This window comes from Archocentrus centrarchus, chromosome 22, assembly GCF_007364275.1.
Source record: "Archocentrus centrarchus isolate MPI-CPG fArcCen1 chromosome 22, fArcCen1, whole genome shotgun sequence".
NCBI classification, from domain to species: domain Eukaryota; kingdom Metazoa; phylum Chordata; class Actinopteri; order Cichliformes; family Cichlidae; genus Archocentrus; species Archocentrus centrarchus.
In genome coordinates, this window is record NC_044367.1 from 25,076,820 (window position 1) to 25,101,803 (window position 24,984).

Here is a 24,984-nt window from a genome sequence, read left to right on the forward strand (position 1 = left end):
TAGCACCCATGGGTTTTCTATTGGGTTAGAGAGCTCGTCTATGGGCCTCAGAAGGAGAGAGATTCAGGTCTAATGGTAACTGATTCAGTTAGAGACAATGATAACAACAGCAATATGGCTGCTTTAAAGTGCGCTGGCACAACAGAGCAGAAGGGAGGAGGGCAGATAAGTGGAAAAAAGCAGGGAAACCAGAGAAGAAAGAAATCTAAATAAACTTATGACAGGGTGACAGTTTGTTATTATATCTTTTCTGACACTTCCCAAACTTGACTTCACAGGACCTTCAGCATCTTATTGTTTCAAAAACACACATCGAAACCTCAGAGGGATGGGATGGAGGTCGGAGGCTCAGATACAGTGAGATGCAGAGGGAGGAAGAGAACTTGTTAAAAGACGATGGAAAATAGCAAAGGTGATGATGAGGAAGGAGGAGAATCCTGCGGCGAGTCACACAGGAAGTGAGGACGATGTTTAAGTAACAACACGAGAGCCGAGAGAGGAGCGGCAGGCGTACAAAGACCTTTGAGCCAGCGCCTCACACACTGAGACTCTATGTGATCTCGCCGTTTGCCTTTTCCTGCTTCCCTTTCACCACCATCGCACCTCCCCCTTTGGTGGGTGAAGGTGTTTGTGTGAGTGCGGGGGGGTGTGTGTGTGGATGTAATGCAATTAGGAGGGAGAGGTGCCATTATATATTCAGGCAAACAACACCTAATCATCTTCATATCATGTTTTAATAATGTGTGTCTGAGAAAGGTGGGAAAAAAAAAAAAAGGAGGCACATAAAAGGCTTCTGTTTCCTCATTTCTGAGGAGGTGAAAAGGTTTAAAAGGACACCCGCAGGAAAGAAAGACATCTGCAGAGACAGGAGAATAAGGACAAATACATACAGAGATGCGGTACCACTGCTGAGATAAGTGACGGGAGCTCTTTCTTCACTCGTTCTGTCTGCCTCCTTTATACCCCTTTCCCTTTTTGTTCCTCTCAGCGTGGGCCGCGTCACCTTGTCACAAACACCAACTCCCCACTGTGAAGAGGCAACACGAGGAGGGACACAGACGGACTAATGCGCAAAAAATACACAAGCAATAGTGTCACCTTCATCAGCGGTGAACGAGCTTTAAAATACCCTGCACAGAAAACGTAGGCTAAGCCGGGCTATTTTAGCAACTAACATGTCCAAGTCCAGTGGCTCTATAACACTGACTGCATATTAAACTTTTTTGTTATTTTTCCATTAAAGTCACATGTGGCCTCCACACTTTGTCCTGCCTTGGGAGCCTGATGAAACTCTGTTGACGCAGCTGTCACTGCACAGCGCCGCTGCATCGCGCCGCATCGCCATCAAAGCAAACTGCTTTTCAGACAAACCCTTCTCGCTGTCTTTGCTGGAGGAAATTTTAAAGCAAAAATATGGTCTGGTTTGGTCTCTTTAAGCCAAAAATAAATATGCGCCCCGTGAGTCTCTTTCTGCTTCAGCATATTTCGTATTTGAGACTGAAAATACTGACTTAATGTGAGAAACAGTGAGTGAGACTTAACGATTTTAGTTTTTCCTTGTTATTTATTTCCCAAATTTTTAAATCCTGCTCTGTGAGGCATTGAAGGAGGCTCCTCTATATGAAACACGGCACAGAAATAAAGTTATTATTGCTATTTTTTTTTTTTAAAAGTAGAAACCATTGAGAGGTCATAGAAAATAGACTTGCATTGCGTTCACACATCTCTGCCTCCATCCATCTCTCCGTCCCTCTATACAAATGGCAGTCGCCACTATGAAATCTGCTGTAATTGAATTTCAGATGGCTCCTCTTATTAAGTCATTAGCAGAAAAATATCCCTCTTTCAGCGAGAGAAGGGGAAAGAAAGAGGGAAAATTATAAGGGGAGGAAGAGGGGAGAAAGGCTGGTGAGGAAGAAAAAGAAAGCAGAGCAGAGAAAGGCGGACAGGAGAAAGATGGAGGAGAGAGGGGGCGGATAAAGAGGCTCTTTTGTGTTGAGTCAGAAACTCATTTTCTTGTGCATGGCTGAAAGGAGTGGAGAGAGTGAAGTGTTCGTGCTTTCCTCCAGCACTTTCTCCCCCTCTTCTCTCGCTCTCTCTCTCCATTTCAGCCCTTTTCTCTCCCGCAGCGCCGTTCATTGTGGCGGCGTTCGACTCCTGTGATCACTTGAGACTGAGGGAGGCTGGAGGAGAGGAGGTGAGGGGAGGAGAGAGGGAGCTTGTTAGCACATTAGGAGCTGGGCCCACCGCTGGGATGTGTGTGTATGGCAATGTTTGTATGTAGGGGTTGTGTGCTGTGAATATACTCTATATATGAAAGTATCTAGAAGTAGAAATGTGACTGTATGGTGTCTACAGCGAGCATCAGAACCCTGGCGATTTTTTTTGTGACAGCCTCTAATCAATTATTAATACAATTATTTAGTATCCTCCACCCCAACCAACCCTAACCCTTCTCTTACAAAAGACACTTTTTAAAAAAAGCACCACATGAAATGCAACTAATTTGTTTACAGTCATACAAGTCAAACAAAAAAAGTCGAAAATATGTTCATTATATCAGATTTTGCATTCAAAACGACCCAGCAGTGACATAAACTGAAGAAGCACAAGCTCGGAGGTCCTTATTTATTTTCTTTACAATAATAGAATGAAGAGCTTCATGGATTTTCATGGATCCTCAGTGAGGGGTTTGTGGAAGTATATAAAAAAAAAAAAAACGAAATCTTTTTAGATGTTAAGCGGTGCAAGTACAACCATGAAAATAAATGAATACATTTCTGTGAGGATGCTGCATGTTCTCCCCGTGCCTGTGTGGATTTTCTCTGAGTACTCGGGCTTCCTCACGCAGTCTAAAGACGTGTTAGGTTGGTTAGGCTGGTTAGTGTAGTGATTCTAAAGTGACTGTAGGTGTGAATATGAGTGTGTATGGAAGTTTTTCCCCACTTCCCAGTGGTCTAACAAGACCGTCAGGATTTTGTTTGTTAATATACTGAAAAACATCACAAAGCAACCAAAAATGACCACAAAGAAATCCAAGTAAACCACAAAAAATAAATAAATAAATAAAAAAATGCCAATGCAATTCCAAAGAGAAGCAAAATAACCACAAAGATCCACAAAATAATTTGAGGTCTTTCAGTCTGGATTAACAAATAACAAAATTATTTGTTTAGCTGAACTGATGCTTTTCCTGAAATCTTGTCCTTTTAGAGTTGATGAGCTTCCTATTGAGTAACTGGTGACTATAAAAACTGTTGAGGAGCTTTCTTAATACAATTTAAGTCTTATGAATAACATCTAAGGACTTTAACTGAGGGAACTAAATTCAGCGCTTTTTAAGACTTGACTTCAAGATGCTGCAGCAACAAATATGCCCGTTATTACATCCCTGAGGGAGGTTATGTGATTGGTTCTGTTTGTCAGAAAAAGTGTGGCTTAACCCAAATTTTGTAGTCAATATGGATACATATCTGGATCCAGGACATGTTTATGTGTTTTGTAAACATAGTAAGAAATGGGGGAACTGTGGCTGACCAGGCAACCCATATGTTGAAAGGATGCAGGGGCCTGGGTTTGAGTCCACACTTTCCCACTACTGTTTCTGTCCAATAAGGGCTAAAATGCCAGAAAAAAAACAAAAAAACAACATAGTAAGAAATGGAAATTTAAAAATTTTTTTTTTTTTTTACAAATGCATATCAAATTGAAATAAAAAAAACAAAACAAACAAACCTGGGGCTTTATAAGTATCTAAATGAATATGTGGGACAATTCCCAGTCTCTTAGCTATCTTAACACACAACACACTATGACGTCCCTGCCTTGTATTTTGCAACACATTATTCTGTTTATTCTGAAGATGGAAAAAGTATTGAAAAATACCTCAAATCAGTCTTACTGAATAGGACTGATGGGGGAAAAACAGCTGAGCAAAGTTGGCTTTGAAGTGTTTAAAAGGAACAGAGTGTGTTTGTTGAAAATCATTTATGGCTGTCGATGAAAAAAAAAACAAAACATCTGATGTTTTTAATAAGCATTCAAAGTAGGTGTGTTAAAGTTGACCAAAAATAAACTAAAATGGGGCAGCACGGCCTGGGAAAACCCAGCCTGTTTCTTTAGTCTTTTGGTGCTGAATCTGAATAGGCAATTTCCTCTGGTCAGACAAGTGACTCTAATTTACACTCTAATTTAAAAGGGTGAACATGAAGTACAGCAGTCCATCCTGTTTTTCCTGCTGTAGTAACAACTTTTTATGATTTTCTATTTTGAGAAAATTGCATTAAAAAGCAGGACAACTTGTCCGTTTTCTTGTTTAAAAGATACCTCTCATCATAAACACACACACACACACACACACACACACACACACACACACACACACACACACACACACCCCCTATCTGTCCTCTGCACCCCGGGCATTGGAACAGACAACAGAGCGAAGGACATCAGAGGGATAATACAATTGGAAAAGCTTTACAGCGTGTAATGATAAACCTGTGCGTGCATGTGTGTGTGTGTGTCCACGCCCAAAGGAACAAGCTAATGGGTTTATATCTTTCTGTGATAGCAATGATATGGAGGCTTTGTGATTTCATTATGAGCGTGTGTGTGTGTTCACGTACGCCAAAGATGAGGACAGAGATAGGTTAGTCTAATGCACTACTTATTGCTCGATGTGCATGAAAAGACACACACATACACACAATCGCATTTGCCCCAATTCATCTGCTCTTTAACCTGATGCAGAAACAGGCTGCGGAGAAAAAACAGACGTGCTACATTAATTGGCCCCTTGTCACCCCACTATTTCACCCTTTGACATGTGTGGACGCGCACACATGTGCACACACACACCCTCTCACCTACCTCCCTGTCACCACAGGGGAGCCTTAAAGCTGCCAGTGCAATTACAAGCTTTATTTAACCAGCATAGAGACAGCAAAGTTCACACAGGCACAGCATGGATGCTGGTGATTGTCACCAAGACCGTAATAATAATTCTCTTATTAAGGAGATGTATCCGCTTCTTATCTGCAGGCGGTTGCACATTACCCCCAGCCCATCACACACACACATATATCTATACAATCACTGATATGAATCCTTATAATATGGATATAAGAGCTGCCAAAAAGTAATTCCTCACCTACTGCATGCATTGCACAGACGTTAGATTCAAAGAAAAAGGACTAGTTTTTGTACATTTTTCCGCTTCCAGCGCGCATTATAAGCTGTCCATAATAAGCCTTAAAAAAAAAAAAAGCAAACAGTAAAAAGCCTGGCACGTTATATAAAACAGAATTAACATTTCAGCTAAGGTGACAAAATGAAGCTGATGGGGAAGTGCCAAAAATAAAAACTGCAGTTCCTATAGCAGCCACTTGAGGCTGCCTCAAAAACGAGTCAATCCCCATGACTCCCATGTTAAAATGTACAACTTTATAGCTTGCTACAAGAGTATTTTTGGTAATTCCTCTTTCACAACTGTATGAGAAGTATGTTTTTGTAACGTAACTATTTATATTCGATTGAAACTTAAAGTTTGTGTTAACTGGGGCATGCCTGCTTTGACTGACAGGTTTGTTTGACACATTGATGGCTAACCTCTGCTAATTGGACTCAGCGAACTAGACCTCTGCTGTTTTTTGTGCTGTCCGTGAAATTATGCAAAGCAATTATCTGACAAATAAAATGGACTATTGTGCATTTAACTGCATGAACGTACCATTCGAGAAGTCTGTGCTCTACTTTTGATGAGTAATATTTCAATAGTCTTTCATTTGTGTGCTACTTAGCACAAATTAGCAGGTAACTGTACAAGGAACCCATACAGTCTGTAGCTTAGTAACTAAGTTAATGTTTGCTGAAAAGTTTACTCTCTCCAATATTGTTACTCTGTGTGCAAAAAAACAACAAAAAAAACCCCACCCCACATGATGACAGCAAACATAGTAATGACCATAAAACAAGAGTTCAGGAACCCATGGGGGAACTCTCAACAGCTACATCCATCTTTCATATACAGTCTGTGCAACAAAGATGCACAGACTAATTTTTTTTTTGTCAAACAAAAGAATGAGGTCATTTTGGACAAATGATACAAGTCTACTACTTCTTAAATGTGACTGTATGAAGCTTTTCCTTCATCTTATTGAAGGTTTTACTGATTGGACAAATTGAGCAATATCAGATTTTTCTTTTGAAGCGACATAATTTGAACTGACAAAAACATGCAAAAGTTTTAGACTGATGTTCATTTTAACCACAAAACTTCTGTCAGATGAGTATCAACTAGATTGTAAAGCCACCAAATAATTCTAAAACTTTTTTGGTAACACTTAAAACACCTGCTAGGATGAAACCAGTTCCCCTGAGACACAAAAATCCTGCCCCACTTAACACTTATTAGCTGGGTAAAAACATTTTTTTCTTCTAATCCAATTAGCAGCAGTAATTAATCCTTCACCAACACCCCCCTCTCTGTGCTCATCAGTACTCTTTTTCTTTCTGTCTCTTAAAGGCTAAATCCAACACGGCTATTAGAGCTCATGATACACAGTCTGCTGTGCTGCACTTTGTCTCGGTCATCCGTGAGGGATCCCACCCTGAATCTTAAACACCTTATCACATAAAGATACTTACATTCGCACACCTAGCCGCAAAGCGCATTCACTCACTTACACACTCACATACACACACTGCAGATTAGCTTGTTTACCAGTCAGAGGGGGGCCTGCTCCAACAAAGTGTGATCAAGCCACTGATGGCTGCAGCTCATGTGTCTGCACAGCTCTCGGTGACAGGCATGTATGCTTTGCACACAAACACAGACACTCGCTCAGTCAGTCAGTCACGACATAAATCATAAACGTTGGAAATTAGACCCCAAAAAACATGACAGAACAGGAGTGATATCAAAGTAATGCACATCAAAGTAATGCACGTCAAGATCAACCCGCTCTTTGCTTTGATAATTGACACCTATCTATAGACTGTGCTAGTCACACTGCTCCTTCGGGGTGGAGGAGAGATTACTACAAAGCTGAGAAGAAATGTAGGTGCTTTCTGCTTGTGCAAGACGCTTCTGCTTACGAGCTACTACCTTAAAATGTTTAAATGTATGTCTCTCTATGTAAGAGAAATTTAATATATTAAAAACAGTTTTAACCCCGTGTGACTCGATGTGCCATCACTTATGTGCAGGAAAAAGGCAGTGCTTCATGAAAATATTCAACTTACCGCAGTAGATGCATGAATTGCATAACTCACCCCAGTTTCTTACGATGGCTCCAAAAAAACCCCAAAAAACAAAAACAAAAAAAAAACTTGTACACACAAGTATTATTGTTATTAATTGTCATGTTTAAAGGGTTCGATTATTTTGTTCATGGGAAAGTAAAATGCACTCGAATATGGTATTTTGGTACTCTGATGTGCTGTTGCAATGGATTTCCTGTGTGGCCATTCACTACTGGAGTCTCTTACAACATCATATAGCAGGTTATAGGGGACCTATTATGCTTTTCCTTGTTTTTCTGCTCTACACACTCTGTTTCAGGCAGTTTTTAAACATTTTTCTTAAAACTTCTGGCTCTGTATAATGTCACAGAGAAGGGGTAATTTCAGGCACACTGTGCTGGCTATGAGCTCAGTTTATGAGGGCAGCCAATCAGGCAGAAGTTACAATATGTAGACAAAATACTGGGCCAAAATACTTACACCTACATGAGCTGCTTGGCCATAAAAAACCACACTACGAAGCTCCTGGTGCACAGTTTTTGCGCTGATGTTCATGTCAGAGGAGGCTGGAGTTCTGTTGTTATTGAGCCAACAGAGCGTTGGTGTCTTTTACTCACAATGCGCCTCAGTACTCAGCAGCCCCGGTCTGCAACTTTACGTGGTCTGTCTCTTTGTGGCTGAGTTGCTGTGGTTCCTAAATGCTTCCACTTTACAATAATGACACTTACAATTGAATGTGGAATGTCTAGCAGTTAAGAAATTTCACAAACTGACTTGTTGCAAAGATGGCATCCTATTACAGTACCGCACTCAAAATTGGTGAGTCCTTTATGACCCATTCTTCCACAAATATCTGTAAAGACAGACTGTACACACAGTGGCAATGGGACTGAAAACAGTGAATCCAAAGATTAAGAGACTGTGTAGCCCCAATACTTTCATTCCTACAGTGTAGCTTAAAGTGTGGGTACAAAAACGGCTCCTAATCATATAAAGCCAGACTAGTTAAGTCCAAAAATAGAAACGTGGAACTAGAACTTGCGTTTAAGATAAAAGCATTGCTACAACTTTAAAAGTCATCTGGATGAGTCAAACCTATTAAAAAAATATATATATATAACTTAAAAGGTTGATGTGAAAGACCAGGAGGAGATGCACATTCAGCCCCGGGGGTTCACAAGCTACCACAGTACTTGTGCCACTCCCAGGCCCAGATAAATGGGAGGGATAAATCAGGAATGGTGCCCCAAATCAAATATGTGGATCCATCCGCTGTGGCGACCCCTTGGGAAATAAGGCAGCAGTCGAAAGTACCTAATTATGCCTCCAAAATAACCATTGAAATTTAATTGAAAAATACCTGCAAACAACTGTAACATCTGTATACTTTCAAGTATTAGAAATTGTAGCACTGTGTGCCTGTGAAGCAGACTGTCATCCTAGAAGCACCGCAACCACACACACTTCCCCAGGGAGAAGTGGAAGAGATTAGCCGTGACCCCTCCTCATCACCCCTTTTCTTTTCATTTCCTCTAACTACCCAACGGGAAACAATTAACCACAATAACCTCCCCCTCTGCAAGCATTCACACACACAGACATATTAATTTCCTTGCCCTTAACCCACACTAATACACAGACCCTTAACCTAATCCTGACTGTGTCTTTGTGCCACTCGATGTGTGGCACTGATTTCTGTCAATTTGCCAGCAGAAGCTGCTCACACATTGCAGCGTTTTCACTGAGCACAGAAAATACATTCATTTTCACCCATATTTTAAAAGACACAGAAGCTTTACTTGTGGGAAACTTTCTCACAGAGTGTTTTTGATTTATATTCACGAAAGATTTTTTTTTTTTAATTAATATTAGAGAGACAGAACAACACGGGCATCAGTGCAGCTTTTTTTTATATCAAATGAAATGCTTCTCCAGTGTCTGACGGATGCAGCGGAGCCTGCAGGAGGTTAAGGATAACATGACCCCATTTCAGCATCAGCAATAAGAAAATGTCTTCAATTTGTAAGGCTTTGCCCTCACCTTTCTGCCGTGGTGAGAGAAACACACATCCTTGTCACACACAGCAGATTGTAGCCTTACTGGGACAATAGGCTCTATTGTGGGAGTTGGCAAAGAGAAGCCAGGCAGGCCGCTAGGCGTTTGGCTGCCCTTCGTGTGTGTGTGTGGATATGGGGGATAATAGCGCTACATGCCCAGAGCTGCCACCATTTCAGTGGGAACAGAGTGTGAAAACGAGAGAAAGGCAGACACACACACACACACACACACACACACACACACACACACACACACACACACACACACACACACACACACACACACACACACACACACAGCATCGCTATCATACTGAGCCATATGCTGACCCCAGCCTCAGTGCAGCTATCTCTGCCAATCAACTACTAGAGGGGACTTCTCTCTCTCTCACACACACAAATACTGAGAGTAACAGTTATACATGCGCACTTTATGGTGTTTATGTTGTGTTAGTGTAAATGGCTAGGTGATATTTATTAGAAAATTCATCCACATACAAACACTTGCTGGCAACCTGTGTGTGTGTGTGTGTGTGTGTGTGTGTGTGTGTGTGTGTGTGAGAGAGTGTGTATAGCAGCTTAGTGCCTCTCCAACATTGTTCCCCAAAACCACAATCACACAGGAGCAGATGGAGGATGGCCACAGCTTGCTGTCTCTCCCTCTCGCTCTCTCTCTCACACACACACACACCAAACAAATAGTGCAACATGTCTCCCAAACCTCTTCATACACACACACACACTAATACACATGGTGTTATCAGATGGTAGAGCAGCTGTAGTAGATGCAGCTAGGTGACCACTGGGCCAATGTGGTCTAACAGTTGACGGTGACTCTGCTCAGAGGAACTTGGTTACAAAACTCAACTTTAGCTAGGAAAACACATTTTACTTGATAAGGTAAAGATTCAAATCGCCTCCTATAAAATCTGTCAAATGTAAAAATAAGTTTCAACCTCACCTCTTCAGACTCAGCTGATTTTTTTTTTTTGGTACAATAATTTTTTCCAGCATTTTGAGCACTCACAACACAGGAGACAGCCACATGAAATTTTGAGGGCTGAAACACACCTTTAAGCTCTTTTAATAACTGCAAACAAATAAACTTTACACCCACACCACATGTCACAATCTAAAGCTTACATCTCCTTTTTGTCATGAAATCAAAATTCCACAAGCGGACACATTAAGAAAAGCAACATTTAAAAAAACCTCCGGTAGAAGCTTTATACTGCAGGATGACATTCTTTTTCCACCTCTAAAAGGTGCATAATGGGTAAATGTAGTTTTTCCTGCTCTGTATTCATAAATGCATTCTTGCAAACATGTACTACTGATTTATCTGTCTTCCATCTCTAATGTATATTTCTAAGTTTATTACAAATGGCTTTGTAACTGCCCTAACTTCTGCTAAATGTGTTCCCAGTAATAAATCCAAGCGAACTGCGATACAGAGCATCTAGGGGCTATTCAAGTTACACCAGGATCCTGAAGGAGTGTTGAAAATGTTACTACAGCGTCTGCTCCTCACTTTCATCTGGTCTAAACTATGAGTTCAGAAGGACTGATTCCACTCTGGTGAGCTACTCTTTACGTGACCAAAGACTGGCTGCTGTGTGCATACACGAGCCATCAGAGGGGGGAGAAAGTTTCTAAAACTCGTTGCGTGTTATTGTTCATCATGACATGTGTGAGTGTAGTGAGGCCTATATGAAGAGTGTGTGCATGCATGTGTCGGGGAGTTTTGGACTGCTTTTGTTGCTGCAGTGAGCTGATATGTGAGATAGAGCTGTGCTTACACACAGCTGCCCCAGCAGCCTGGCACCCTGTGCGAGTGTGCTGTGTGGTTTTGGATGGCTCTGGTCATGGTGAATGAAAGATCAGAGAGAGAGAAAAGGCAGATGGACTGCCCTGAGGGCCAAGAGACAGAGAGAGGGAGCAGGAGAAGGAGGGAAGAAGGCAGGCAGAGAGAGAGGGCGAGAGAGAAAGAAAGAAGAGAAAAATGCCAGTTAACACTGACATACTTTGTCTTGCCAACCTTCTCTCCATGTGCTTCTGTGTCAGCCCCTCAGTGAGGTCCCATCAGTCAATGTTACAATGCAGCGCTCAGCTGCAGCTTTATGTAGCAGTGGAGGAGATTCATACACAAGGACATCTAACCATCATGTTGCCTAATTTCCAGGTATGTCAGCTCAATGTTAATCATTCATCTGTCTTAGATCTCTACTACTTTACAGTCAGAAAACCACAGTACATAACCCAACCATGGGGGGCCACAAGCCAGTGTACTAGTGCCAGTCCTAAGCCCGGACCACCAAAAATTTAATTTCTGTACTAAATCGGTAGAAGCCCGGCTTAACGACGACTGCCAAGCTCCTGTTATCCAGCAGGGTTCATTAAAGTTAACTAATAATAGCCAGAAGGAAGCAACTAAGAGTCGGATTTGATCCTGTCCATGTTTTTCCTGTTCGGCCAGGCAGACTGGATTTCTCCTGGCTAACTTTAAGCTGACCTTAGCTTCTCTGCTTAGGTGGACAAAACTGCTTGATCCCCAAACACAGACACTAGAAAAGGTGTGAAAAGTGAAACCAATGCAGAAGGGCCTTAAACCTGCATCCTTTTTAATAGCCAACAGGAGGCGATACCTGTGGTTCCAAAAAGACTTCTGCACCTATAGAAGTCTATGGGAAAAAGGCCTTGCAGCCTGACCTTTGTTAACACTTTCCTGATGAGTTAATGGGCTCAGTCCCTCATTTCAGGTTATACTGAATAAAACATTCAGTCCATTTTATTAATTTTGGTCACTCTTGTGTTTCAGAGAGGAGGATTATCCAGAACAAAAGTTAACACATATATAATCTGACATGCAATATATCTTATGATACAAACATTTTACTTTGCTTTAATTTTTTTACATTATGAGGCTGAAATGGTTTGCATAAAAAGATCTAAGGTCAAATTTAGGTGAACCGGACACTATTTTAATGATAGAAGTGCGTGGGATAATAGCATTTTTAATTATATTCATTTAAATTTAGTTCAAGTTTCCCAAACCACATTTGAGAATCAATATTCCTGTTTTCAATGCAACCCTGCAGAATAAGAAAGCAGCAAACAATTAAATTCACTCTGAGCGGGAACCTGCTTGCAGATATTTAACGACAATCAAGACAAAAATAACTGTAGATGAAACAAAGCAGCTCCCGGTGAAAACACGGAGAAAGGAGTGAGCCACATATTCGTGCGAGGCCTCCTTTTCTGCGATGGCTGATCAAAACAAAGCAATGAAACCAACTGTGTCTAAAAACAGTTCGATCGCCGCAGCTGCAACAGTGACAAAGATCCTCATCAAGGCACAAGCACATCAGTTTAAATCCAACTTATCAGAAAAATTCAGTTTAGTGCAACTAACCATGCAAAAATGTCTTTCTGTTAATTTAGTGATTTTAAAACAAAGTTACAAATTTGTTTTTTAATAAATCAGAAAGTGATGGTGCACTGCTGTGTTATAACCCTTTATAGAGGCTTTTATTACACCCCAATAGGTCTGGGGAAAACACATTGAAATTTAAGATCTTCTGACTGTGTGGAAGTAATTAAAGAAGACATATGCATAAATAACATAAAAAAATATATATATGTATTAGTTAATTTATAAAAATGCCACACATACTGATACTTCTTTTTAAAAATGCACTGCATTTGTTTACCACTGTATTAATTTATAAATATATTGTCATTCATGCTTTATTTAATATTTTTTTAATCTGTTTTCTGTACTACCTTTCCAAAACAATGCATTTCTGCCTCATGGTGGAAACGACAGGGGCTGATGATGAGAACTGAGTTATTCAGTTATTTTAGCTGGATAAAAATGTATTTACATATTGTTCTCTTTTTCTTTTTTCTTTCTGCATTTTTGGTCCTTCATACATGTGGGCACCTGGCTGGAAAAAATATGCCAGCAGGGAAATATTATTGAGAAAAGTTGGGCTTAAAGGATTCTTATTACATCATGTAGTGACTTTCCCTCAGTTTAGGACAATGAGAATGAACAGACAAGAAAAGATCTGGGAGAGAAAAACTGAATGAAGAACGAAAAGTAATAAATGTGAAAAAGATGAAAAACAGACAATATGACAGAGATAGAAAAAGAATGATTCGCAAAGATAAGAGAATTAGAGTGACAAGAGAGACAACGCAGGGACAGAATTAGGGAGGAAGATAGAGAAAAGATGATGAGGGGCACAGATACAAGACAGAAGCAGGAGGAGGAGGAAAAAAAGGCCACAAGAAGATGTACGGGGATGTGAATGCAGAGGTAGACAGCCCAAGAGTTTGAGGGATGGAGGAAAGGAAAGAGAAAAGGAGTGACAGAAGTGGGGGGAAGCAAAGGGAGGGAGAGGTGGAGAGACAGATAAGAGGAGCAGAGTGGTGTGTGTAGCACAGAGATGGGGAGTCAATAATGACTGATTACTGTAATTCAGCCTGTCAGAGACATCGACCTGCTGCTACCACCAATCGATACACGCCAGGACACTCTCAGATACACACAAACACCCCGAAACAAGCATGTGTGACACATGTGTGTCATCAAGTGCACATGCTCACAAACACACATAGGCACAGTGGATGAAACGGACGTGTGCAGAGTCTCGCACTGAAACGGAGGACATGTGGACGCTTGCAGAGGTGTCTACATGTCTGCACACTCACTCAAGACTGCTGTGTAACACAAAAAAACACAAACTGAGACATGAAGGTGGGCAAGATGCACACACACACACACACCCCTACACAAAGCAGTCAGGGGGTGTTGGCGTATGAGCTACAGCCCCACACTGAGCCTAACAATCTCTCTCTGTATCACTAGCAGAGCAAAATGGCTTCTTCAGCCTTCCCCTTCCCTCATCTTTCCCTTACGTTCCACCATCTTTTTGGCCAGCAGCACCTCCAGCATCTACAGGCGGGTGACAAACTAAAGGAAAAAATAAAAAGTACCACCATGGGGTGCCGGGGTGGCTCGGCGGACGAGCAAGCAACCATGTATGCCGCACGGTGAAGCAGGCAGCGCAGATTCGCGTCCCGACCTGTTGCTTTTTACTGCACGTCTTCCCCCATCTCTCCTGCTTTCCTGCCTCTCTACACTGTCAAATAAAGCCAAATAAAGTCAAATTAAAAAAAAAAAAGTACCGCCACATGCCACCAGAACAGTTCCACGTAGTTTAGTTAAGGCTCTGGAACTCTACTAGAGGGATGAACACCAATCTTCCAAAAGATTTTATCCCTCATATGGAGTTTTGATTGTGGAGCACTTTCCAAAATCTCCCACGTGTTCACCTGGAAGGTGAACTGGATGATTTGGACAAAGCCTGATAGTTGAAATAGCATGACAGTGGAAGGCTCAATGTCCCATTGTACTGTTGGGGACTCTAGGAACTAAAAGTAAGGCTGCGGTCTGAGAGCAAGGTGCTCTTTCAGATACTATGGGGTCTTTAGGATATGATAGGGCCCAATCATTAAGGACTTTATATGTGAGGAGAAGGATTTTAAATTAAATTCTGGGTTAAAAAGTCCCTTTAAGTACTCCAGTTGCAGAATTTTGGATGAACTGAAGGCTTTTCTGGGAGCTTTTAGAAAATAAGGAATTCCAGCCTAGAAGATACAAGTGCATGTTTTGCAGCATCATGCTGACACAGGATGAATGTGATCACTCGGAAACCCTGCAGAAAACCTTGCAGAAACCCTTCTTATTAAAGGGACAAGTGGAACCAAACAGTGTCTGCAGAAATCCACCACTACCACCACCACCACAAAACAGAGCCCCTGGATCCTCTCCTAAGAGTTTTTCCTTTAATTTGTCATCAGCCTGCTTTGTATCCAAAATAATACAAAGAGGGACAAAGGTATACACACAGAAACAGGGTACAATTACTTTTTGATATTTTTTTTGTGTGTTTTTTAGTTTTATGGTGTTTGTGTTCAAAATATTGCTTAAAAAAATGCTCATTAATCTGCATGTTTTTATGCCGATGCACTTGCATTACTGTACCTCTTGTGACCATGTAAGTGTAATCACGAGTGTGTGTGTGTATGAATGTGGATACTTATCTGGCTGTGTGCCTCTGAGACCAGAGAGCAAAGCCTCTCATTTAGGAACAGCGTTAGAGAGGAGAGTCATCGATAATCATCGACCGCGGCTTCTTCCAAACCATCGCTTCAGATCAAGCAGACAGACTGCATACACACCTGTCTGTCTTTGCGCACACAGATGCACTGACACACACGTATAAACCCCCCCACAAATGTGCATCCCAATCTACTCTGCCTGGCCACGCACGGGTAAACACGCACACTTGATATATAGCACTTCAGAGCCGACTAAATGCAGCTCTATCAAACTAGCTCTCATATTCTGAAAGCCACACAGCACTGGACATTGATCTGCTATTCTTAATCCTTGAGCCCAACATTCTCATTCACACACACGTGCAAGGACTTTAAAAGCCCACACAACAGTACAGCTACATTCTCACAATTTCAATGTAAATTAAAAAAAAAAAAAACTCATTGTTAAAGAGCATGTGGAGTTGTGGAAATGAGTCACAAGGCAATTCAACTAAAAAAAAAAAATCATGGTGATGCAAACTTGCTAAAAATATGTTAGCATTTAGTGTGGCCTTAGAACTAAACTGTAACAACTATATAAGCTGGGACATAAACAGTATTAAAAGAAAGAAAGAGATGGAGGAGGGCACAAAGGAAAGCATGATGTCAGCAAAGATACCTGCTTATGTAAAAGTTAGACATCATAATAATCATTTTGCAAATTATTTTAGACCAATAATGCCCCTGCTGTAAGAATCTCCCAAAGCTTTGATAAAAGATCATTTGCAGTGCTGTGTTAAGGTTATAGGCATACACCGATGTGTTAGAATGCTTTCTAAAATAATTCTATGAGTACTTTTTAATAAATTAAAAAAATAAATAAATCAAAAAGTCAGGAAAAAAAAACAAATCGGATCTATATTTGCTGTGACTATTGTTCACCTTGGTCCTAAACAGTCTGTTTATTCTTGCACACAGAGGAATTAAGCTGTGGTTATGGTCAACTGCGATGTCAAGACAGTGCCATAACCATTTATATTGGCATGTGACTCACTTAAGTCATCACCTAAACAAGAAAAAGAGAGAGAGAAAAAAAAATTACTGCTTCACTGTTTGATTTTGGAATGAATTAATGAAATTTTGAGGTGCGCAACAGCAAGTATAAACAGCATGTTAGACTGTTCATGCTTGCTGTGTCTCTCCCTGCTTTCCAGCTGATACACCTTTATGACTCTGGATGTAAACTTGTTTTGTTTCCTACTGAAGAAGGAATTTAAGACCCATCAGACACCTCAAACCTTTGCATAGTGCTGCAATATCTACAGGATTCTGACCATAAACATAGAGCTGGTAATAACATCTGTTAAATCCAGATACTGAAGACTTCAGAGTATTGTATTAAGTTGCTGTTTTGGGTTTAATTTATCAGTTTATGGCAAAACAGTCTTGTGAGGTGAAATATCTCATAAAATATGAATAGTGTTGCTTTTTGATCTGCAATGAACTTACAAGAAAAATAAGAGAAAAGAAAAAGCAGGAAGTAAAGCCAGGTTTCAGTGTCCTACCTTTGGCTTGTGGTCCAAAATTTTCATATGAAGGTTTTAAAGGATACAAGTTCTGGTAGAGAGGGATGAGAGATTTAAGGGCCCGACTCGCATTGATAGCCGTCGCTCTCACCATGGTGGGCAAAATCTTCATGTCCACAATGGCTCCATCAAACAGTGGACCAAAGAATGGAACCTACAGAGAACAAAACAGGCATTAAACTCATATTTGTTCCTTTATATAATTCATAAAAATTGGAAATATTTTAAAGGAAAAACATATAGAATCTGGATGTTTATGAAACAGCACAGGCTCTGGGAGTCACTCGGTTTTAGTGAACCAAACCTGACAAGTAATGACTGACACCACAGATTTTTGTAATGATATGATATTTGATTCAGGCTTTGACTTTCTGTTTTAATTCAATACTTTGCTTGTGGAATCCACCAAAGAAACTAATGCCGGACTTTTATTGAGTTTATTTGGGGACCAGGTCTCTGAGCCATGTGCTCTGTGGCCAAATACACGCGCTTTCAGGGCAACAACAAAGGGAATATCTTATCTAACTTGTTTTTGGATTCATGATAATTCAATATTTTTCCCTGCAGAATGAATGAAAGAGAATACGATTATGTTATTAGTGCTATGGTATCTATGTCATAGAGAAAAAAAAGCAGCATTTTATTGTGTTAGGGCTTGTTTGAAATAGAGTTATGCCATCAGTGCTGTGGTATTAATGTCTGTGTGTTTTAGACTGATACATTAACCAGATCAGAAAGACTTGAGGGCAAGACTCTCTCTAGGATTGTTAGTCAATCTGGATGCATATCTGTGGGGTCTGGTAGGAAACATAAAATCATGGACCAAAACACTGTTCTCATTTGTTTGTTTTTTTTTTTACCCCCCTGACAAACTTTCCCCAAATCCACACAAACCTGAAAATAATATGAAGAACTGTAAAAACAGCGAATTAAATAAGATCTTTAATAGGTGTTTAAGTCACTTATCAACCATGTATGAGGATTTCTTACGTGCTGTAGTGTCTTTACAATACAAAGCGTCTAAAGATGACTGCTGTTGTGACTTAGTGTCACAAATTAAAAATCTAATTAATCCGTTTTAAATCATACTGAAATGTATTTATTTTTTGTTCCCGAAGCTTTTAACTGCACCTCACAATCTACACTTGATGAACACTTTATTAGATATATCTTTCTATTCTACCTTTCTAGCACAAATAGAGCATAACAAAGCCTCATTATAGTGGCTGAGCGGTTGAGATTTTTCCTTTAATTTGGCATCCATCTATAGCTTCAATAATGTCACCCAAAGGCTGTGACACCAACAAAGGTGACATGTATAGCTATTACTGATTGGCTCAGAGGGGGATTAATTACCATGCCAGGATTTAATGATGAGTTTAAAGGACCTGTCTGAGAGGCATGTCAGTGTTTGAGAGGACTGTGTATAAAGAACGACTGCCAACTTGGAGTTTTTACCTCTGGTTTTTTGAGTATATGGATGGAATACATGTGGTTCTTCATGGGGTAGATGATGATTAGCACGTCTCCAAACTCAGTGGGGATGATCCCTCGGCGGTAGTCTCTGGAATGTTCTGACCAGACGATGTGGACTTCATCATTGCCCAGGTGTCTGAGCTGGAGAGACCAAAAAGAGAAGATATTAATAGCAGAATAAACAAAAAGATGTGGGGATAGGGCTGGGGGGTGGTACATTATTATACAAACACCAACATCAACAGTGAGGGGTCTGCAAACTGAGCTGGACAAGCTGTATCCATCATAACCTCAAGGCTTTTGAGTGTATACATGGTTTAGGTGGCCCTGGGCATGATGGAGTGAGTGTGTGAAGATGGAGCGAGTGGACAACCAGACAAAGTGAAGCCCCAGTAAGATGGAGTAGGGGCTGGAAGACAGATGGGATCGTGTGTGATGCCCTGTCTGTGTGTGAGATTCACATTCACTCACGCTGGCTACAGTCAGGGCTGGTGACAGCTCAGTCATTAACCTTGATGTCTGCCAACACACACACACGCACACGCACACACACACACACACACACACACACACACACACACACACACACAAACACACAAACACACACACACACACACACACACACACACCCCTTCAGATGGCTGTCAGTCTCGGCCTTGGCCCAAAGACAAACACCATTTAAACAAAAATCCTTTTAAATGCTTAACCACAATCGCTTGTGATTTGCAGAAAGTTCATCAGGATAAAAAGTTTAATTATGTCATTTGGTCTGTACACACATAGACTGTATATAAAAAGATGGACAAATTCACACACCACCCATTGCTTTCTAAACCATGTTGCCGTTGGAGTCAGAAGTGGCCATAACTGGACGAGAGGACGGAGCGCAAAGTCAACTAAATCTAGTTTGTTCATAATCTGCAACACCACAAACACACCAGAGAGGCCTCACAGTCAGCTGCCAGCTACAGCTGCCCATGTTGGCATGCCCGTAAAAATCGAAGCGGCCATCTCCCTATTTTTAAGCCTCAACAGCACTGAAAGAATTGATTTATAGCAGTACGACTGTTATGAAGGGGATTAGATATTAGCTGGCATTTTAACAATTTAACACAGAGCGTGTCACCACTGAGACGACATGTTTCAAAAGTGTCGGCGTTTGCGGGCTTCCTGCAACGAGTGAAATTACCGTAATAACACGTTGGCTGTGAAGCACAATTTCTCAGCTTTCAGAACCCATTTGGATATTTCTGATAGGACAACGTGTTGCGTAATTACGGTAATGCAAAGTGCGCTTGTGCAAACGTCAGTGGCGATATGCTCGCTGTTAAAGGGTTTTAACATGGGAGTCTTTGTGAATCAACTCGCTGAGCAAGCCTCAAGTGGCCACTGGAGGAACAGCTGTTTTTGGCACTTTTGCACTGACCCCGGAGGTTACAGCTTGGTACTCAGCTCTTAGATAAGCTTGAGGTCAAATGAATTTATATGGAAGTCTTATTCGTCACATCTGGATGTGATTTCACCAATTTGCCATACTGACTTGACTTTACCTGAATGCACTGAGTTATAGGCTTAATTAACCTGATAGAGCCTGACTGGAAATGCATAAAGTTGATATATTTATGAAGTTCTGCTTAAAATAAATCTTTTAGAGGCACCTTCTCTCCCCCTTTTTGTGTCGGCAGGATACAACTCACAGCGTTACTGGGAACTGATGTTCCTTCCATTACTTCACTTGGACAAAGACTTACGAGCCTCAAGTCGTATTTTTGGGTGTCAGAACAATTAGATGACATAGTTTAAGACAGTCTGGAGTCTTACTGTCTGATATGCCTCTCTGAGCTGTACCTTTATTTTAAAAATATTTCAATGATGAAGCTCAGAATGATGTCATCCCTGATGGCACAATCACCTGGTGTAATGCAGCTTTAATCCTTTTAATCATCTTTCGAGCAGATGAGAAGGACTACACTACACAGCCCAGAGGTAGACCTGAAAAAATGTCCTGCATTGGACAAAATCGCTTGTGTCTGAGTGTCTGTATGGCAGGAGGACAGATGATAAATGTATGCCAGTATGGACATGTGTGTGCCTGTCACTTTAACCTCTTTGTAGACACGTTTGTCAAACTGTGTCTGTAAGCCGGTGTGCACTTGCTTTGTCCAACATTAAAACAAATGTATAGCTGCGCGGTTATTTGCGCAGATGGATGTGAATGAAACCTGTCGTGGATGTGTGTTTGTGTCACGTTAAACAGGTTTACAGTCGTGTGTGTGCGTGTCTGTACGTGACTATGCGTGTTTGATGGGGCCATCAGCTGATCAGGGAGACGGATGGTGTCGGACCAGGCGGTGATAATCCAATCAGGAGCCTGAAGCGACGTGATAGGCCGAGAAGCAGGAAGTATGATCTGATTAGGGGGACATTATGGCCATGTGCAGGGCGCCCAATGCCTGGGGGATGACAGGTGTGTACACACACAGACGCAGACACACACACGCACACAATAAACCTGCCTGACTAGACGCTGATACAAGCCCACACACCACACTGCACAAATACAGACATGATTGCTCCTAGGAATTATTGAATACATCGGTGTGGGGTAGAAACACTAACATCAGACTGGTGTGAGTGTGCACCTACGCTCATCAAAGAGGAGTGGGAAGGAAGAAAAGAAGGACTGAGGAGTTCTTATCCCCTCACTACATAAAAGAAGTGAAATTATAAAAACATGCATGGTTGTTACTAATTAGTCTTTCCCACAGCACATAAACACACTCTGATGTAGCTTCAGAGATGATTCCATCCGTGTGTCAAGCAATTTCAACAATTTTTGAAATGTCACAGTGTTTATTTGTGTTGCCTAAAACCCCAAAATAGCAAATAAAGTGCTGCTAATAACATGTTAAAAGTACTTCATGCTTAATTGTGAATGCTTTCAAATTTACCTTGTTATTGTGTGATTTTTTTTTTTTTTTTTTGTGAGCAGCACTATTCACACTCTATAAGGAAAAAACAAACAAACAAAAAAATACACCAAAGAGCGCATCCTTCACAGAGTGCCTGTATATGTTCATTTACACTCTTGATAAACTGTCTCCAGTCACATAGTGTGGGTGTGTTACCTTCTTGGTGAGGTTAAGGTCCTGGTCGTGGGGCATGCGGGTGGAAACATGGTAGATGACCTCAGTAGTGGAAGTGGCATAGTAAGGCGTGGTCTGGCCTGTGCTGCGATTTCTCTGAAGGCCTCCCATGAAGCCACAGTGAGTGGTGAGGTCCACCTAATTGGTGCAAGTACACAAGCCATTACGTGAAGTGCACATTTAACACAATATAAACTCAGTGTATAGTGAGCCTATCTAAGGACTGGACTGCAAATTATTTGAGGCTATAAATGCTGTGGTGTGTTCATGCTATATTCTTGTCCCTATACACATAATCAATTAAAAATGCTAACATATAATAAAGAAAGCACAAGTTGTTGTCAGGAACCCTAAATAAGTTTCTATTTTAAGGATTTATTTTAAGGAGTTGTGTCTTCACCCAAAGTTTATCCGTTTTGATGATTTATTTTTATTCTTGAGCTCTGCTGAAGTAGCTTTTTGGGGATTACAGTTCAAAATAATAATTATCTTTTACTGTGGCTTTGAAAAGACTATCAAACAGAGGGTGCTCTGTTTGAAACAAGCCATTTTAGCTCCTTCCCCTTTAAGCTGCTGGTTCTCAAGCTTTTTCTGACAAGCCAAAAAAAAAAAGTTCACACCCTCACAATTTTTAATCAATCATTACCAGTGAAAAAAAAAGCACAATCATATCTGCAAACTCTTGTTAACTTATTTTACCTATTTAATTTTTTCACCTGGCTTTCCACACCAGGCAGTGACTCTGCCTTTATTCCCAAACAGAAGGTTTGAACAGCTTGTGGGTGGGCAAGAGCTAACCATATTAACCCAGTGTGGTTATAATCAGTGATGAGAAGGAACCTTAATGCCATGTGGAGAAAAACAAAAGGAACTTGTCCTCACAGACTTAAGCAGAATTAATGGTGTCTGGCTACGCAGAGTGAAAGATTATTGTTATGCAGTAACTAAGTATGTTTTCCATCATCACGCTGCTCAAACAATAAGACACTTAGGTGACTGTTTGTTTTCATTATTATCAGATGGCCCTGATGATGTAATCTTTAATCACTAAATCCATCAGTGACATAAAAACGATATTTTCAATCCATCATCAATATAAAGGTAAATGTAAATGTGTAAATGTTTCTTACCTCCCACCCCAGCCCAGAAACAAAGTCTTCATACGCCTGGCTGCCTGCTGTGTTAGTCAGTATGGAGTGTTTGTCCTCTTGGCCTTCAGCGACGTAAAACACTGCAATTTTATGGGTCTCACGGCTAGAAGAGAATCAAGTAAAACAATGATAAGAACCTATTAAGAATTGGATTGTTAAAACAATGACATTCAACCAGTTCAAAGTATGACCTGACAAAAAGCTGAATGAGCAGTAGAGATGCCTTACCACTGCCGTGAATCCAGATTCTTCAGCTCTCTCAGTAATTTCTCATTCTTCCTCAACAAGTGAAAACTACTCCTGTAAGACAGAAGTGCACAAGTCAGGAAGAATTAATCATCGTTAAGGTTAAAACTGCCTTTTCATCACTGTCTGGCTGTTACTGGGGTCTCTACTATGTATGTTTTTGTCACCCTTACACAGTGAAAAAAAAAAGGTGGTGTTTAAGTTTTTAGGATACTGTACAGTTAAGTCCCTAAATTTTTTTTAAATCTTGAACCACCATACTACCAAAGTGGATTCAAGGGGTTTAACAATATTACCTGCTGCACTGCATTATTGGTTTATGAATTACAGGCATTTTTACAAATAGTACCTGTTTTTCTGAGGTTGCAAAAATCCAAATCAACAACAAAAAAACCCAAAAAACAGTCTGACCTGTAAATCTATGCAGAAAGTCACAGCTAAATATAAATTAGACATCAGGTTCATGTGCAGGATTTCTTCCTGGCTCTGAATGGACCTTTTGGCCTTTAAGCTTACAGTAAAGGTAAAGTAAAGTTTGTGCGATCTTATGTGACAGAAATATACAACAACATATATTGAGCAAGCAATCAACAACAACAACAAAAAAAAAGTATAGTACCCCTGAACCTTTCAGCTGCTCATCTGACTTTGTCTCACCCTGTAACTTGGATCTTCTGTCACACCAACCCTCTGCATGTCTTCCTTCACTAAATCCACGAATCTCCTCTGTGGTCTTCCTCTTTTCCTCCTGCCTACCGGCTCAACCTTCAACATCCTTTGTCCAGTATATCAACTATTCCTCCTCTGCACATGTCCAAACCATCTCAGCCTTGCTTCTCTAACTGGCTCCAAACCACTCAACCTGAGCTGCCCCTCTGGTGCCCTCATTTCTAATCCTGTCCATCCTGGTCACTCCCAATAAAAATCTTAACATCTTCAGCTCTGCCACCTGTCTTTTGGTCAGTGCCATCGTCTCATACAGACATCATATCAAGTCTCAATACCATCTTGTAAACCTTCTCTTTCACTCTTGCTGCTCTCCTTCTGTCACAAATCACCCCTGAAACTCATCTTCACCCACTCCACCCTGCCTGCACTCTCTTCTTCTCACTTCTTGTGTACTGTCTCTGGCTTTGGATGGTTGACCCCCAGATATTTAAACTCATCCACCTTCAATACCACTACTCCTTGTATGTTCACCTTTCCACCTCTCTTCCTCTCATTCACACGCATATTCTGTCTTGCTTCTACCAACTTTCATTCCTCTTCTCTCCAGTGCATACCTCCACCTCTCCAGATTCTCTTTCACCTGCTCCCTACAGATCACAATGTCGTCTGCAAACATCATAGTCCATTAAGGCTCCTGCTTGACCTCATCGGTGAGCCTGTCCATCACCATTGTAAACAAAAGGCTTAGAGACGATCCCTGTAATAATCCCACCCCCACCTTGAACCATCTATCACTCCTACTGCACACCTCACCACTGTCTCACTGTCCTCATACATGTCCTGCACCACCCTCACATACTTCTCTGCCACTCCTGACTTCCTCATACAGAACCACAGTTCCTCTATTGACACCCTATCATATGCTGGATTAAAGATGTGGATTTTTAACTTTCAAAATGCCTCGCTGCATTTGGGTCCTCTAAATCTTTGATAACAATCAAAGAGTTGTGGGTTAGCAACTGTTACTGACAACTGCAATTGTTCAGCAATTGTTACTACTAAACACAATCACATAGCATGGTGGTGTTCCTGTGGGTCTGGCTAGAATGCCTTCAGGGTGGGGTGAGTTGTTTCATTCTCAATATATTTAAAAAAAAGAGGCAGGGGTGGTACTGGGTTTCTGAAGCTGTTGTCTCAACTCTGACCTTACAAATACAGACTACTGGGTTTTATTATAAATGAGGAAATGCAGCCACACATCATAGGGCGTGCAGTTTACCACTCTCAGGGTCCAAACATG

At 41.0% G+C, this 24,984-nt stretch overlaps 1 protein-coding gene across 3 annotated transcripts in view; it reads right to left on the bottom strand.

The window, feature by feature from the left end:
• The window catches only part of ralgapa1 (Ral GTPase activating protein catalytic subunit alpha 1), an 81,747-nt gene that overhangs the window by 11,112 nt on the left and 45,651 nt on the right, over positions 1 to 24,984 (bottom strand). For all 3 annotated transcript variants that reach the window (XM_030718146.1, XM_030718145.1, XM_030718143.1), the window contains exons 40-44: positions 22,998 to 23,069; positions 22,749 to 22,872; positions 21,601 to 21,756; positions 18,455 to 18,613; positions 17,023 to 17,150 (exon numbers count right to left, since the gene is read on the bottom strand). In XM_030718146.1, the coding sequence (XP_030574006.1) occupies positions 17,023 to 17,150; positions 18,455 to 18,613; positions 21,601 to 21,756; positions 22,749 to 22,872; positions 22,998 to 23,069 (639 nt within the window). The remainder of the gene's footprint in view (positions 1 to 17,022; positions 17,151 to 18,454; positions 18,614 to 21,600; positions 21,757 to 22,748; positions 22,873 to 22,997; positions 23,070 to 24,984) is intronic.